The 18,064-nt window shown below is 38.5% G+C and overlaps 1 protein-coding gene across 4 annotated transcripts in view; it reads right to left on the reverse strand.

Moving 5' to 3' along the window:
- The window catches only part of GLRA2 (glycine receptor alpha 2), a 231,225-nt gene that overhangs the window by 166,840 nt on the left and 46,321 nt on the right, over positions 1-18,064 (reverse strand). For 2 of the 4 annotated variants that reach the window (XM_003917424.5, XM_009197221.4), the window contains 2 exons: positions 16,668-16,735; positions 9,612-9,835 (listed from right to left, as the gene is read on the reverse strand). In XM_003917424.5, coding sequence (XP_003917473.1) covers positions 9,612-9,835; positions 16,668-16,735 — 292 coding nt within the window. Of the gene's footprint in view, positions 1-9,611; positions 9,836-16,508; positions 16,577-16,667; positions 16,736-18,064 lie in introns of all 4 variants that reach the window. The other 2 variants (XM_003917425.5, XM_009197224.4) reach the window with 2 other exon arrangements.

Below are 18,064 nucleotides of genomic sequence, written 5' to 3' on the forward strand. Positions count from 1 at the left end.
GCCTTTGGTCACAGGCTAAAGGCTGCACTGTCGGCTTCCCTACTTTTGAGGTTTTGGGACTCAGACTGATCCACTGCTGACTTCCTTGCTCCTCAACTTGCAGACGGCCTATCATGGGACTTTACCTTGTGATGGTATGAGTCAGTCAGTTCTCCTTAATAAACTCCCTTTCATAAACATATGTAACTTTTAGTTCTGTCCCTCTAGGGAACCCTGACTAATACAAGATCCTTACTCTGTTGTGTCTGAATCAATATTAGGTCCCATAGTATTTGTGTATTTCTAACCTGAGCAGGAGCTCAACAAAGTTTTCCATACTTTATGAGAGTCTGTCATATATACAACACACTTTCTGGACCTTCACACTTCCACCCTCAGCCATACCTTTGTAAAGGGCCTCTCTCCAAAAATAGCCCCTCGACACCACAGCTCCTGCTGAATCCACTAGCATATGTGCATGCCCGCGCTTCCCACCCTCCCAACCTTGCTCGCCTCTAGGAAGAATGGAATCATTGTGGTTTCCATGGCATTTCCAAGCACTTCTCTGAAGACTGCTTAATTCTGATGTGGGCACTTATGTTACAGACATTAATTACTTCATTAAGTCAAGTTACAATACTAATGAGGATTTGGACACAGAGTTAGAAAATGAGAATGTAATTTTGCCTGGATTATAGAACATAAGGATAAATAATGGTCCAAATATGCACAGGGAAAAGAAATCATAGTTTTTCATAGCTGCCTTCTAATAGAAAATGTGGGCTTACATGTCTCATCAAAATTGAGAGTAAGGTAATCAAAGCAACACCACTGGTAACATTTAAGGCAGGTCTCAGTTCATTGTGCATTTTATTTTTGGCTCTGACATCTAAGTAGAGAATGTCCTTATTCCCTATGCCATAAAAAAATTTATAACTAAAGTTAGAATCTTTTGAAGTTCTTGCATCAGACTATAGGATCAGTCAAGGATGGGAGGCCATGTGAGAAAAGCGAGCCTTCTATGTATGTGGGTAGAGTTGGTCATTAGACAAGATTGTTTGGAGGAACACCGTTGGATGTCTGTCTAGAAATCTGCACTGTACCTACTCTCAGTGGTGCCTGTAATCTATCATCAGAGGGAAAAGCATGCCAATCCCCAAGGGTTCTCTATTACAACTCCAATACTACTGGGAAGGCAGAATACTGAATTATCAACACCCAGAATTGCAAATAGAATCAAAAGGGTTTAACAAGCAAATCACCTCCAGTGCCATAAAGGAATAAGTTTTAGGTCAGATAAAGGTTGATGATGAGGTGAACAGATGCTTTGGTGATATGGGGTGCTATTGTTAAGGGGCAATTTTATAATTATTTATGGTTTATCAGAGGGTAGCATGAGGCCCCCAGATAACTGGTCAGTTTAATAACACACTGAAAGCAAACAATATTTTCTTAATAACTTCACCTTTAGGTATACCCATTCTGGAGGCATGCAGTAAATCTGGAAACAAAGCTCTTAACAGTTGGAGGGTCATAGCTTCTTTAATAAAGATAAGGACCTCTTCCTCTAAACAAACAAACAAAAACTAGCTTAAATAACCTAATGCACAAAATATGCGTGTGTGTGTGTGTGTGTGTGTGTGTGTATATATATATGGAGAGAGAGAGAGAGAGAGAGAGAGAGTCTCACTCTTCACCCAGGCTGGAGTGCAGTGGTGTGATCTCTGCTCACTGCAGCCTCCGCCTCCTGGGTTCCAGTGATTCTCCTGCCTCAGCCTCCTGAGTAGCTGGGACTACAGGCGCCCGCCACCATGCCCGGCTAATTTTTGTACTTTTTTTTTTTTTTTAGTAGAGATGGGGTTTCACCATGTTGGCCAGGATGGTCTCCATCTCCTGACTTCGTGATCCACCCACCTCGGCCTCCCAAAGTGCTGGGATTACAGGCGTGAGCATATATTTTGAGCAAGGTTCCAGCAAAACCATATGATCATCCCAATAGACCCAGAAAAATCTTTTGATAAAATTCAAAATCCTTTCATGATAACAACCACCAGCAGACTAGGAATCAAAGGAACATCCCTCAAAATAATAAGAGCAATCTATGACAAACCCACAGTCAACATCATACTGGGTGGCAAAAGCTGGAAGCATTCCCCTTGAGCACTGGAACAAGACAAGGATATCCTCTCTCACCACTCCTATTAAACATAATACTGGAAGTCCTAGCCAAAGCAATCAGGCAAGAGAAAGAAATAAAAGGCATCTAAATAGGAAGAAAGGAACTGAAACTATTTGTCTTAGCTAATGATATGATTCTATATCTAGACACCCCTAAAGACTCAGCCAAAAGGCTCCTGAATTGATAAATGACTTTAGTACAATTTTAGGACACAAAAATTAATGTACAAATATCAGTAGCATTTGTATACACCAATAACATTCAAGCTGAGAGTAAAATTAAGAACACAATACCATTTGCAATAACTACAAAAAAATGAAATACTTAGGAATACAGCTAACCAAGGAGGAGAAAGATCTCTACGAGAAGAACTACAAAACACTGCTGAAAGAAATCAGAGATGACACAAATAAATGGAAAAACAACCCATGTTCATAAATTTGAAGAATCAATATCATTAAAATGATCATACTGCCCAAAGCAATTTACAGATTCAATGCTATTCCTATCGAATTAACAATGTCATTTTTCACACAATTAGAAAAAAAAACTATTCTAAAATTCATACAGAACCAAAAAAGAGCACAGATAACCAAAGCAATCCTAAGCAAAAAGAACAAAGCTGGAGGCATCACACTACCCAAGTTCAAACTGTACTATAAGGCTACAGTAATAAAAACAACATAGTACTGGTACAAAAACAGACACATAGACCAATGGAACAGAATAGAGAACCCAGAAATAAAGCCACACACAAGCTGATCTTTGACAAAGCTGACAAAACAAGCTGGGGAAAGGACTCCTTTTTCCAAAAAATGGTGCTGGAATGACTAGCTAGCCATATGCAGAAGAATGAAACTGGACCACTACCTTTTACCATATACAAAAATTAACTCAAGATGGATTACAGATTTAAGTGTCTGGCCTCAAACTATAAAAATCCTAGACAGGGCCGAGCACAGTGGCTCATCCCTGTAATCCCAACATTTTGGGAGGCTGAGGCGGGCAGATCACTTGAGGTCGGGAGTTCAAGACCAGCCTGGCCAACATGGGGAAACCCCATCTCTACTAAAACTACAAAAATTAGTTGGGCATGGTGGCATGCACATGTGATCCAAGCTACTTGGCAGGCTGAGGCAGGAAAATCACTTGTACCTGGGAGCAGAGTTGTCAGTGAGCCAAGATCACACCATTGCACTCCAGCCTGGGTGACAGAGCGGGATGTTGTCTCAAAAGAAAAAAAAAAAAATCCTAGACAGAAACCCAGGAAACACCATTCTTGACACTGGCCTTGGAAAAGAATTTTTGGATAAGTCCCCAAAAGCAACTGCAACAAAAACAAAAGTTGCCAAATGGGACTTAATTAAACCAAAGAGCTTCTTCACAGCAAAAGAAATTATCAATAGAGTCAACAGACAAGTTACAGAATAGAAGAAAATGTTCACAAACTATGCATCTGACAAAAGCCTAGTATCCAGAATCTATAAGGAACTTAAGCCAATCAACAAGCAAAAAACAAATAGCCCCATTAAAAATGGGCAAAGGACATGAACAGACACTCCTCAAAAAAAGACATACAAGTGGTCAACAAACATATGAGAAAATGTTCATCATCACTGGTCATTAGAGAAATACAAATCAAAACCACAATGAGATACTATCTCACACCAGTCAGAATGGCTACTATCAAAAAGTCAAAAAGCAACAGATGCTGCAAGGCTGCAGAGAAAAGCAAACACTTACACACTGTTGGTGGGAATGTAAATTAGTTCAGGCGCTGTGGAAAGTAGTTTGAAGACTTCTCAAATAACTTAAAACAGAGATACTATTTGACCCAGCAATCCCATTCCTGGGTGTATACCCCAAGGAAAATAAATTGTTCTACAAAAAGACACATGAAGTTGTATGTTCATCACAGCACTATCCACAATAGCAGACATGGAACCAGCCTAGCTGCCCATCAATGGTAGATTAAAGAAAATGTGGTACATATATACCATAGAATACATGCAGCCATAAAAAAGCATGAAATGATGTCCTTTGCTGCAACATGAATTGTGTGTGTTTGTATCTTTTGACTTGGGTTGAAGTAAATGAGGAATTAATGTGGGGGTAGGAAATGACAGCACTGAAACAGAAGTGAAGAGCCCTGATTCTTGTCCTAGCTTTCCTACTTACTAACTCCATTGTTTGGATTAACCCAACTTCTGAAAGAAGTCACTTCCTTATCACTAAAACAAGCGTGTTGGATTAGCTATTTTACAAGGTAACTTCAAATTAAAAAAAAAAATCCTTCTATAAAAGTCGTATTTCTGACTAAATTCTCAGAAGCAATGGGATTTTTAAAAAGAAGACAATATCAGCAAAGATACTGTGGGCATGTGAGACAAGCTGTTCTTCAAAAATGCTCTCCTTCTCCTTTTTTCTTTCATGTTGTCCACCATATCCCATGATGTCCTGACCTTTATTCCAACTCATTATATTAAATTCAACAAATATTGTTTAAACAATAATATGTACAACCTTCAAAATTCACCTCACTATTTCAGTATGGATTCAAGTATGGATTCATTGTAAGTAATGTGAATTTAGAATTTGACTCTCTCTGAATTTAGAATTTGACTCTCTTTCCCCATCCCAGATGAAGGATCACATCTTACTCAGTACTTGATCTTTAGGCCCAGCATGGTCTCTGGATTACTGACTTTCTCTGAAGAGGGTTTACAAATCAAAATGTATACTTTTGTCAGAGGTGATCAATAATTAATGGGGCAGGCCAACAAAAAACTTAGGAAAAAAACAGAGAGTAAGATAAAACATTAGAGAATGAATACTAAAGAAGAAAAATGGAGAGAAATGGATTTGGTACTTTTTCATCAACAAAGACTGTGCCCTACTACACTGGATAAAAGGTTTATTAACACTGAGCTAAGGTCTTTCCTTCCTATTTAAAAGATTTGTTTGAATTTTAGTCAAGTACCCTAAGTGTTCATAAGGAGGATACTTAGGGAGCTCTAGTCTATTGCCATCTCTCTTTTTTTTAGACCCCTACCTTTTGGAATACAGATATATGAAGTATTAGGAAATGTGATCTTGCTTGTTATGAAATCAATGAACTGTATAGTTCTCTATTTGTTTTGTTTGACCATCAAAGCCTTGAACTTTGGTGTCCATAGAGTTAATTCTACCCCTACACCTACAAAGCTAAGAAAAACATGGAATTTTCCCCAGATTAAATGCAATTGGTATTTGCTTTAAGTTTTAGGAAAATGCAAATACAGAGTATCAAGACAGAACATTACTTTTTAAAATGTGGACCACATGCTTACATAATTAAATAATTGCTTAAGTATTTACTGTGTATGTGGAGACAGTTTTAGGGTTTTGTTTTTTTTTTTTTTTTTTTTTTTTTGGGTACTTCTAGCCCCTTCCTTGTATCATTCTCAACCTTTCTTCATTCTATCCCATTTATACTCTTAGGAATCCAATATGTTCATCCTCAGAAATAAATTTTATATCAGCTTTTTAGAGTTTAGTGTGGATTTAAGCCAGTGGATTTCCTCTCCTGGGAGTATTTGTGTCGTAAACCTGAGTATGCAGGGGACTTACTTCCTAATGGAACTTCAGTAGGAACTTTTCAGCACCTTTAAGACATGGACCTACTTGGGAGGCTGAGGCAGGAGAATGGCGTAAACCCGGGAGGCAGAGCTTGCAGTGAGCTGAGATCCGGCCACTGCACTCCAGCCCGGGCGACAGAGCGAGACTCTGTCTCAACAACAACAACAACAACAACAACAACAAAAAGACATGGACACAACTGTACCTGCCTTGGCCTTAAACTTGAGTCAAACCTGCAGCTGGGCATATATTAGCACTAGTTACTCCTTGACCTCTAGTTAAATTGAGCCCAGTGACAAACAGGAGTGTGGATGCCAACTCCCAAATTCTGGCAATATTTTGGTCACATAATTCATTTGCAAAATTAGAGCCACTTTTGTTTTTCTTGTTTCCTATTTATTCCTATTACTTAATTTATCATGTTTCCCCCTGCCTTGTTAGACTGAAGTCATTGCAGGGAAAGGACCACATCTTACTTAGTTCTGGATCTCTAGACCCAGCACAGTATCTGGTTCATCAAAAGCCCTTCGAAGCAAAAAATTAGATTCTTACAGCTCAAATCTCCCAACAGCTTGTATTTTCTTAAAATGATATCCCCAATTCTCCTTTACCAAGGTTTTTTATTTTGATTTCAGAGAACACTCACAATGAAAGAAAAGTATAAAACAGCCTGCCACAGGACAAACCCCACCTAATCCAAAACAATTGTTAGGGCATTTCAGGGCCTGTTATGTGCTATGCTTGGGAACCAGAGATAGAAGAATTGCCTCTGGGTCTAGGCTTGGGAGCATTATATTCTTGATGATTCTAGAATGTAAAGACCTCCGTAAAACAGCAAGAAAGCAACAACAGCAACAACAACCTGATTTTATTTCAGCAGTATGTGATGCCTGGTATTCATTAGAGCAAATGCCACCCAACGCCCAGGGGATTAGCTGGGGCAGCTGATGCTCTGCGCTGCTTTTTATAACTCTCCTTCCTAGAGCCACACTCTACATATGTCCCATTTTATCAGGTCCGATCGACTTATGTTGTGCTCAGTACTGCATTTCACACCAACCAAACACATCACCATGGAGAATGTTTTGTGTTTCCTTAAAAATGAAATGGTCATTGGGGGAAGTTTCCTGGTTTTCTGTGCAAGCAGTGACTTTGCCACTTTTTACAAATGAGCAGCTTCTTTTGTTCCACAAGACATTGGGGCTCTCAGCCATCAGCAGGGTGTGAAATTATTAGGTATAAGAATGGAATTTACAGTACAGAACCAAATCATATATAGAGTTGTCAAATGAGGTTGTGATGATGGTGAGTCTGCAAACTTGGAAAAATTATTTGCAAGGAGACTAGCTGTCCACTTTTTTGGTAATAAAATTATATAGAGAAGGGGGGCATTCTATTAAGGACCTTTAAATGCCAATAGTTTATTCAATGTACTATCTCTCATATACAGTACATTGTCCTAGACCTTTGGTAGATGTTACAAAAAAGACAAAAACCAAATATCTTGAATTGAAAGAGCTAAGAGCTTACTACTGAAAAAGAACATTAATTTTTCTAAACGTTGATTTTAGGTTCAGGGATACATGTGCAGGTTTCTTGTATAGGTAAATTGCATGTCATGGGGGTTTGGTGTACAGATTATTTCGCCACCCAGGCAATAAGCATAGTACCCTGTAAGGCAGTTTTTTGATTCTCGTCCTCCTCTTTCCCTCTACCCTCAAGTAGGCCCTAGTGTCTGTTGTTCCCTTCTTTGTGTCCATATATATTCAATGCTTAGCTCCCACTTGTAAGTGAGAACATGCAGCATTTGTACTGCATGTTCAATTGAACAGTACTGTACTATTCTGTACTATTCACTGAACAATATTTTTCTGTTCCTGTGTTAGTTCACTCAGGATAATGCCCTCCAGTTCCAACCATGTTGCTGCAAAGGACATGATCTCATTCTTTTTAATGTCTGTGTAGTATTCCATGGTGTATAGTGCCAGTTTTTTGTTTTTGTTTTTTGAGACAGTCTCACTCTGTCACCCAGGCTGGAGTGGAGTGGCACTATCTCGGCTCACTGCAATCTCCGCCTCCTGGGTTCAAGCAATTCTCCTGAGTAGTTGGGACTACAGGCACGTACCGCCATGCCCAGCTAATTTTTTATACTTTTTAGTAGAGATGGGGTTTCACCATATTGGCCAGGCTGGTCTTGAACTCCTGACCTCGTAATCTGCCCACTTCGGCCTTCCAAAGTGCTGGGATTACGGGTATGACCCACGGCACCCAGCCGCCACATTTTCTTTATCTAGTCTACCACTGATGGACATTTAGGTTGATTCTGTGTCTTTGCTATTGTGAATAGTGCTGCAATGAGCATACATACACGTGCATGTGTCTTTATGGTAGAATGATTTATATTCCTTTGGGTATATATCCAATAATGGGATTGCTGGTTCGAATGGTAATTCTGCTTTGAGTTGTTTGAGAAATTGCCAAACTGCTTCCCACAATGGCTGAACTAATTTACATTCCCTCTAGCAGTGTATAAGCGTTCCCTTTTCTCTGTGACCTCACCAGCATCTATTATTTTTTGACTTTTTAATAATAGCCATTCTGACTGGTGTGAGATGGTATCTCATTGTGGTTTTCATTTGCATTTCTTTAATGATTAGAGATGTTGAGCATTAAAAAAAAGAACTGATTTCAAAATACAGATAGCCATTATTTTATCAAACATTTACTCTGTGTCAGGTACTGTGGCAAGTATTTTTAATATATTTTATATCTAGGGTTGGCAAACTACAGCCAAAGGGCCAAATCCAGTCCACCACCTATTTTTGTAAATAAAATTTTATTGAGACACAGCCATGTCCAATTGTTTGCATATTACCTATGGTTGCTTTTGAGCTATAATGATAGAGTTGAATAGTTGCAACAGAGGCAATGTGGTCTGCAACATTTAAGATAATATCTGGCCCTTTACAGAAAATATTTGCTGACCACTACATTACTCATTCACACAAGAATATTCAGAGATAAACATGGAGTTTCCCATTTTAAAATTAAGGTAACTGAGGGTTATAGGTTACATAACTTAGTAAGTGGCAAAACTTGGGTTTGATTCTAGATATAATTCCAGAAATCCATGTTTTTATGCTATACTCATGAACAGAAGTAACCAAAATATAAGGCAGGAAAAAATAAGAGCCTTACAGAGAAACTGCTATTAGAGTTCAGAAAAGGGGGAGATTATTTTGAGCCTAGAGTGATAACACTTCTGGAGAAGATATTTGAATATAACAGCAAAAATGGATCTCAGGAATTGTCTGTCCCAGGCCCAAGTCCAAGAAAAGTTAAGAGATCAAGGTCACATGTTTACTTAGAAGCAAAACTGACATTGGAACCAGGTTTCCACTTATCCAGCTAAAAGTATGTTGTTAATGACTATGCTGAGCTATTGAATTTGTGTGTGTGTGTGCATGCGCGCGTGTGTGTTTGAATGTTACAGAATGACAGAATTATTGAAATGAGATTTCATATATTATGCTTAATGGCAATTGAAATGAATAGCCTGTACTTCCTTTATTGAAGCAATCAGGAACACATTTGTGCAGGTGATTACACAATACCATTAACCATGTACCATCCTACCAAATACATTTTTGTTATGGAGAATCACATTTATGAGACCAAGGGGACTTCTGATACTCTCCACCAACTTTAAAATTCAAATGATAAACAAGAAACCACAAAAGTCAAATATTCATATACATCCTACCCTGCAGAATCAGGCAGCTCTATGTTAGCAGAGAAATGGAGATGCGAACATGTGCAGCCAGTGGAGGCTTACCTGATACTGTAGAGCACTTTGCCATTTTTCGAAATCCGTAGCAATTTGTTGTCAGTGGTGACATCGTGGAAGTTGGCACCCTTCTCATTAGCAAAGAACAAATCTGGTTTCCAAATGGAGTCTAGCATAGATGGGTCCAAGTCCAGGGAGTCATCTGGGTACTCACTGTACGCCAGCCGTGAATCATTCCACTGTTGTCTCAGAAAGATATTCACTCGGTAGTCCTACAGAAATGCCATGGACAAGTGTTACTGATTACCCTGGCATAAGAGTTCTATTTGCATTTCCCTCTCACTCTTCTCCCTAATTGGATACAGCTTTGGTGTCCAAGTAAACCAAACTGTGTATACCTTGGTCAAAATAAACCATTTAGTTCCATTAGGAGAGGGGACAGAAGGTAGAAAGAAAAAGGAAGATTCAACCAAACCAGAACACCAATAAAACAGGTTGACTTGGTTGAATTTTTTAGTGTTTGAATTATTCATTTTGGGATGAGATAATACTAACTCAAGCTGATTTTGCTACAGAAAAAGGTAAACAATGAACACAGAAATCAGTCTGTGATGGCAGATTGTCAAATAAAACTGATTTATTTTCCAAATCAGAAATCACATGATCTCTGGTCCCTTTCTGCTCAGATGCTGTGGGCAGAAGGAAACCCACTGTGTAATTTGAGTAGTGAAAATCTTATAAAACTATGATATGATGGAGCAATATTTTTAAAATTTATCAACATAAACATTAAGATCTTTCATGTTGATCAAATATTTTCCTTGCAGCTACTTACTTTTGAAATTCTTATTTTATCATTTTCTCTGAATGTGTTGTATCTACACTAGCCAACTTGATGCTTCATCCAAACAGAGATGTTTCGTGTTCTCAATCGGAACACTGTGGGAGCCTTAGGTAAACCCCTGGCATTCCCATTTGGTCTGGGAATTTTCTTCTGTGCTAATGAATAGCTTGGGGGCAGTGACTGCTCTCCTGGGGACTTCTACTCAAAGACTTTAGGTTCATTGAAAGTACTACGTCACTTGATAATCTGGACTCCGATTGAGGCTTCAACAGTATTCCCTAACCAAGCCAGTCTGTGGCTTCAGAGCTAGTAGTTATCCACTATTGCTACTTGTGACCACAAGTGTGATATATACTAATTCATTCTTACTCTCTTCCTTTACATTTTTTACCCTTACTTGCTCCATCTCTACATATTTGGCACCTGGATTTTTGGTCATTGTTTACATTACTCTAATGGTGACTAACTTGTCCTGGTTTGCCTGAGAACTTCCCAATTTTGGCCCCAAAACTGTCACACCCAGGGAACTTCCTCAGTGTAGGCAAATTGGGATAGTTGGTCACTCCACTGGGAGTCACTCTACTCTGGAGACAATTTCAGGATGGCAAGTTTGGGCGAATTCCCCTAGGATCAAAAGGGAAAAAAATAATTAAGTTGTAAAGATCAGGGTGTATGGAAAAAAGCTTCAATACAGTTTTTGGTTTTTTACCTATTTACTAAACTATACAAATTCCCATGACTTTTTTTCAAATACATTCATTCTGATGATCAAGTTCATAGAGCATTTTGGAGGCAGCAGCTCTTGGGAAGAGTGCCCAAAGTAGGCCTAATCTCAAGTCTGTGTGAGCTTTAATATGAGAAGTTAACCTTGAGTTTGAAGTTATAGGGGGCAGTTACTTTATGATAAATTGAAGCTTTACCATTGCACTGCTAATTTAGAGACCAAGGTCACCTTATATATTTGTTTAAAAAAATGTCAGACCTGAGCCAGGTGCTGTGGCTCACGCCTGTAATCCCAGCACTTTGGGAGACTGAAGTGGGTGCATCACCTGAGGTCAGGAGTTCGAGACCAGACTGGCCAAAATGGTGAAACACCGTCTCCACTAAAAATACAAAAATTAGCCAAGTGTGGTGGTGCATGCCTGTGGACCCAGCTACTCGGGAGGCTGAAGTGGGAGAATCGCTTGAATCCGGGAGGCACAGGTTGCAGTGAGCGGAGATTGCACCACTGCACTCCAGCCTGGGCAACAGAGGGAGACTCCATTTCAAAAAAAAAAAAAAAAAAAAAGTCAGACTTGTAATAGATTCTTGATTCTTCCTTAAGAAGTCAGAAATAAGAAATGTAGCAACCTGCTATCCCTGATAAGTTAGCATCTTCTTATAACTTGTTTATGCAGCTATAGAATGAAAGGGGACTCATAGTCTTATTTCAGAAGTTATAGCACGACATGCATTCTAATAAGGGGCTGTCTATCTCCTTAATCTGAGTTCTTCAGGAGTGTGATTTCAGATTGGAGATAAAACAACTCTTCATTCTGCAGAAGAAACCAGCAAAGCATGTGAAATGTTTGTTTTGGGGAAGGATTTGAGGGACCTAGAATTATATTCTGGAGATGTTCTCTGAGCAGACACATTTTGTACACTTTCAGTTCACCGTCCTATCTGCTAAATGAGGAGCAGAGTAGGATCTACTTCTGTGTCATGGATAGTGTTCCAGCATCCATATGTCCAAATCACACACTATCTACCTACATCCTTCCAGGCAGTCATTTGGAAGCTGGGAAGAGAGCATCTTTTCTCTATTTTCTGATGGCCCAAACTTGGGGGAAAGCTATATACAGACGGTAGTATGAAAGCACCCTTGACCCTTACTGACATTACTAAAATTCTCAAACTCTGCCTTTATATAAGGAAACAGGGGTTGCAAATATACTCCCCATCCTGTAAATTCACTTGCCATCAGAAACTAAAGAAAAGAGAAAAATAAAAGAAAATGGTAAACTCGCATTTCAAAAACAGAATATAACCTATCTTATCATTTTCTCCTTATTAGTCATCTAAGTCTTTGGGACACACAAAATTTGTTCCACTGAATACTCTTAATGCTAGGGCAACTAGCAATGACCACTGACAGATTTTTGTGTCTCTTAATGAACAAAAATGCATTTTTGAATAATATATCCATAAAAATAATGATACATAAAAATATTCCTTAGAGTAACACAAATGTGTTGTCCTGTGAGTACATATCTCTGACACTAACATATCAGAGTGATCATTGGTATTAGGTCTGTAAGCAGGCCTATACTTTGTGGGCAGGCAATACCTACAATAAATTAGTGGGACTTCATTAACCATAGGAAGGGCAGACTGGATAGCAACAGAGAAAGCCATGTTGAGTTCTTTAAATACATAATCATTGCCTTTTATTTGGAAACAAATACCCCAAACTAAAACTTTTAATAATGCTCTTTGGATAGTGGGGTGAGAGTGAAGTGTAAGGGAAGAGAGGAAAGTCAACAGATTTAGAAACTCAAAATTCTGAGGCATTCTTGGACATAGTTTATTCTGGAAAATGTAGAGAAATCAAAACTATTACCCCAGAAAATAGCACCAATCAATGTCCTCAATGACCTCATCACTGTGCATAAAGCTAAGGATTCTGACTCCAACTAAAGACAGTTCAGGGAAGAATCTGTTTCTGTTTAATTTTTTTGACCAATTTTTCTGAGTCAAATTTTGTGAAACTATCAGTAAATTTATGGATGGTGAAATCGTAGGGGTATGGTAAAGAAAACTTGGGCTGTGATGACACTTTGGGTGTGCAATGGACTGAATGTTTGTATCCTCTCAAAATTCATACGTTGAAATTCTAACCTCCAATGTGATCGTATTAGAGGGTAGAAGCGGGGCCTTTGGGTGGTGATGAGGTTGTGAGGGTAGAGCAGTATGAAAGGGATTACTGCCCTTATATAAGGGACTCCAGATAATTTTCTTTCTACCATGTGAGAATACCAGAGGAATTCAGCAGTCTGTAACCCAAATAGAGTTCTCATCAGAACCTGACCATGCTAGTACCCTGATCTCACACTTCCAGCCTCCAGAACTGTTAGAAATAAATTTCTGTTGTTTATAAGCCAACCAATCTATACTTTGTTATCACAGCCTGAGCTAATTAAGACTGGTTTACCGGGTGGAGTCCCAGGCAGGGCCTCAATTATCTTGGAAGATAAGGCCCTTTCTTGTTGGAGCAATTCTCACATTCTTATTATGCATCCACTTAAATACTGATGCCCTAAATCTGGGGCTGGCAACCTATGGCCTGTGGCCCAAATTTGGCTTCAGCCTGTTTTTGTAAATAAAGCTTTATTGGTACACAACCACACCTATTTGCTAACTTGGGCCTTGGCCTGTTTTTGTAAGTAAAGCTTTATTGGTGCACCACCACAACTATTTGCTTACTATTGTTTATGGCTGCTTTCATGCCAAAAGGGCAGAATCACATAGTTGTGACAGAGACTATCTGGCTCTTAAAGTCTTAAGTATACTGTCTGGCCTTTTACAGAAAAAATTTGCCATTCCCTACCCTAGGTGGCCTGAGGATTTCTTCTTTGACAAGCATGATAGAGTTCCAAAAAATATTTTCTGTAGTTTTTCACCAAAGCCAAAATTGAATAAAACAAAAAATATTTTTAAAGCAAATGAAGTTTGTCATTATATCAAAGCTAAGAAGTAAAACAAAAGAAGCACAATATACATCAGTCTTCTAACCATGCAATTCAATCCGTATTATACAGCAGAATAGACAGGCTGTGTATGTTACCCTTGAGCAACAGTTTCCAAATTTTCTGATAAGAAGCATGACAAAGGTCACTAAATAAGTGACCAGGAAGTACCTGAGCATCTCATTTATTAAACTTTTAGTAGCTGTTCAATATAGGAGAAAACAAGGATATCCATAGCTTCCATTTTAATCTCTTTAAATGTTTAGCTTTTTTTGCAGTAATGAACATCGAAAAGGTACACATTTACATTTTTGATTGAGAATACGATGCAATGAGGAGATTTAATCAAAGCAACATGGGAGTCTAATTAATGCAATCAGCATTAGGTCGCGCAAATATTTTCATTGAATGCCATCGTGTAAAGCTGGTGACAGTGATTTGGGCTACTGGAAGCTTTGCCCCCTCTCTTATTACGATAAAGCCAAGAGGGGAGAGACAGAAACTGAATGTCAACCCGGGAATTAATACACTCTTTCTATGTTTAGCTTTTCTTATGAGTCATTTAATAACCCTATCAAAACTATCCTATTTAGGTAAATTTTTAAATTCACTACATCCTGTCAAAGTCTCACAAGTCTCATTTCTGGGTAATAATGTTTCAGAATAATATCAAAATGGGTAGTGGAGTTGAATTATGTCTCATTTTGCCAGTGGGAAAAAAGTGGTAAAGGTAAATTAATTCTTCCTAACATGAAGGACACCACAAAGTACAGTAATTTATTAAACATGATGTTAGTTGCCAAAAAGAGAAAATTCATATAAACAAGGAAACTTTTTAAAATTTCTCAATGGCATTATGCTTATTATTTTTAGGACATCAGGCACCATAATACTTAGTCAAACTCAATTACACTTGATTTTGGTTTTATCAAATGAATGGTTGTAAACTTTACATAGTCATGCAAATTAGACCCAGCCAATTGATTTAGGACTTAAAGTAAATAATATGGGGACCAAGAAAATATCTCACCCAAATGCAACCTCCATGCTGTAGCCTAGAACTCTTAATGATCCAATAGGCTATGTCACAGGTAACATGACCATGATATTTATGAAGAGTGTTTAGAAGTCCGGGTGTAGTAGTTAATGCCTGTAATGCTGGTGCTTTGGGAGGCTGAGGCAGGAGGATTGCTTGAGGCCAGGAATTTGAGACCAGCCTGGGCAATATAGTGAGATCTCATTGCCACATTTATTTTTTTTTTTAATTAACCAGATGTGGTGATGCACACCTGTAGTCCTAGCTACTTGGGAGGCTGAGGCAGGAGTATCGTTTGAGCCCAGGAGTTTGAAGTTTCAGTGTGCCATGATCTGCACTCCAACCTTGGCAGAAGAGTGAGATCCTGTGGTGGCTCACTCCTGTAATTCCAGCACTTTGGGAGGCCGAGGCGGGCAAATCACCTGAGGTCAAGAGTTCAAGACCAGACTGGCCAAGATAGTAAAACCCTGTCTCTACCAAAATACAAAAGTTAGCCGGGCATGGTGGTGTGCGCCTGTAATCCCAGCTACTTGGGAGGCTGAGGTGGAAGAATCGCTTGAACCCGGGAGGTGGAGGTTGCAGTGAGCCGAGATCGTGCCACTGCACTCTAGCCTGGGTGACAGAGAGACTCCATCTCAAAAAAAAAAAAAAAAAAAATTAAAGGCACTGTAGATTTTATAGTATCTGAAATCTTTTTCACATATATGAAACATGTTTACTCATACTCTATAATGAGCTTCTAATTAGCTTTAAGTTTACAGTTTTTTGTTTGTTTGTTTGTTTTTTGTTTTTGGAAAAGGCATGCATATGGTATAATTGTCATGGACTTGGAACTACTTTCTCTTGCCAACAAAATTGTGTGTGTGTGTGTGTGTGTGTGTGTGTGTATTTTTCTAAGTTCAGCCCTTTGGAATATATCTTAAATGTGGCATCAAAGGGAGGCTCAACTATCTTAAAAATTCCATTTCATGTAAAAACCTGGTGATACTATTACATCTCTCAAACTTTGAAATTTGTACTTCTGAAGCATTGGAGATGCACCTATTTAAATATCCATAACTATGCATCATGTTTATTGTGGATAATTCTACAGAAAACCATTAAAACATCAAATGTTTTAAAAATTTCTCTGGCATGATGGATATAAGATTATTGAATATTGAGTAATGAACACTTGTCAAATGACTTTACAAAATAAAGTAGTATAAAGTATTGCTTTTCAGAGGCAAGCAAAGTTGGAAATTGGCACTCAGTAAATGTCTCACAAATATGCCACAGTGCACTTCAATCCCACGTCCCCATTCCTTCACACGATGGCTTCAATGCTCAGCCCCACTCACCATTGTAGTTTCTGCTATTGACCCAAAGCTGTTGATAAATATGTTGCAGGTAACATTTACAGGAGGCCCTGCAAGTTGAACAATAGAAAATTTGACAGTTTGTGTTCACGGCATAATTGAGTCATGTCTTTCTCTTGCCAGTGGCATTGCAGGACTTACCATGGTCGTTTCTGTGACTGATCCAAAACTGTTGATAAAAATATTGCAAGTAACGTTTACTGGAGGACCTGCAGAATGCAATGAGAATATTGCAATAGACGTTGAAGCAAAAATACACCTCCATTAACATCTGTGCAATTGGCTAGAGATTTGAATAAAATTAAAATCATGGTGAGATTGAAAAAAAAACTTTTACCCAGAGGTGCATAATGAAAACATTCCCACTTGTATTTTGGATAATGGCTGTTAAGCAATGGCAGCTTACCCTGAAGCGTTTTGGATTTGGAAAATATAAGCTGAAAACTACTGAACTGAATTCACTATCATAAGTTTCTATTAAAATAGCCTTTTGGGTGGTGGCTTTTTTATTTTTGACCTTAGGATCATCAACATTGTAGACATCAACAGCGGTTGCCTCATAGTGATGAAATAGCCTGGTCATGAGGTCAAAATGGAGCTGCATTTTGAGTTATGGATGAGTCAGAAACATCCACCTCCTTTTGTATGACATTCTTTAAATCAGCAAGTTACTTTGATTTTCTTGACACCTCTGAATTTACGCCACTCCTTCTTTATATTCTCTGACCACCAATGAAAAATGATGTACAGAAATATAACAAATAAAATTAACTTATTTTAAGACATCAACACAAACAGAAATGTCAATTTATGTCCACATTGTTACCTTAGTAAATATGGTGTAAAGCAAGGATTATTGCATCCTAGATGTGCTTTGAACAAAATAAGAGTCCATTTTTATCTCCAGAGATCCAGTGACTAGCCTGACTGCAGCTCTCTTTTTCTCTTACCTTTTGTCAGTAAGTAAATCACTGTCTAATGATTCCCTGCTTAACATTTTGCTGGGGAAGATGTTTATTGCCTTTGTGGAAATTTCCCCTAATGCTTTCTGAGCTAATATTGCCATGAACTATCTATTTATTTGCTGCCTTCTCCTGTAGAAATGTGTCTCTCTTTATGTGACAAAGGATCAGCAGCCCAGTGCAAGAAACACCCTAGTTGGCTCAGTACCCAACAAATCCGTAGGATCTGAAAGAAGAGGAATTTGGCTTGAGGCCTCCCTCAAAGGCTGGTAGTGAAAATACAAGTTATGGCTGCACTTAAACGCTGCATTTTTAAACTCCTTCAGAAGTCCATGTCGGGTTCTAGAAATGAGGAAATTTGGTGTACAATGGCTAATTTAACTCCCCAGGCAAAATTTTTTGGTAAAAGAAGGAGCAAGGTGTTTTGGTAAAAGAGATGTGTTGTTATTCTTTGAAACATCACTAGTTTTTCTGTTTTTAATGAAACAGTAATTGTGATTTCTTTTATATGTGTGTTTGCTCATATCTGTGTAATCTTCTGCAGTGGGGATATGAAAAGATAGGTACTGAGTTCTA

Source organism: Papio anubis, chromosome X, assembly GCF_008728515.1.
Source record: "Papio anubis isolate 15944 chromosome X, Panubis1.0, whole genome shotgun sequence".
In the NCBI taxonomy this organism is placed as follows: Eukaryota; Metazoa; Chordata; class Mammalia; order Primates; family Cercopithecidae; genus Papio; species Papio anubis.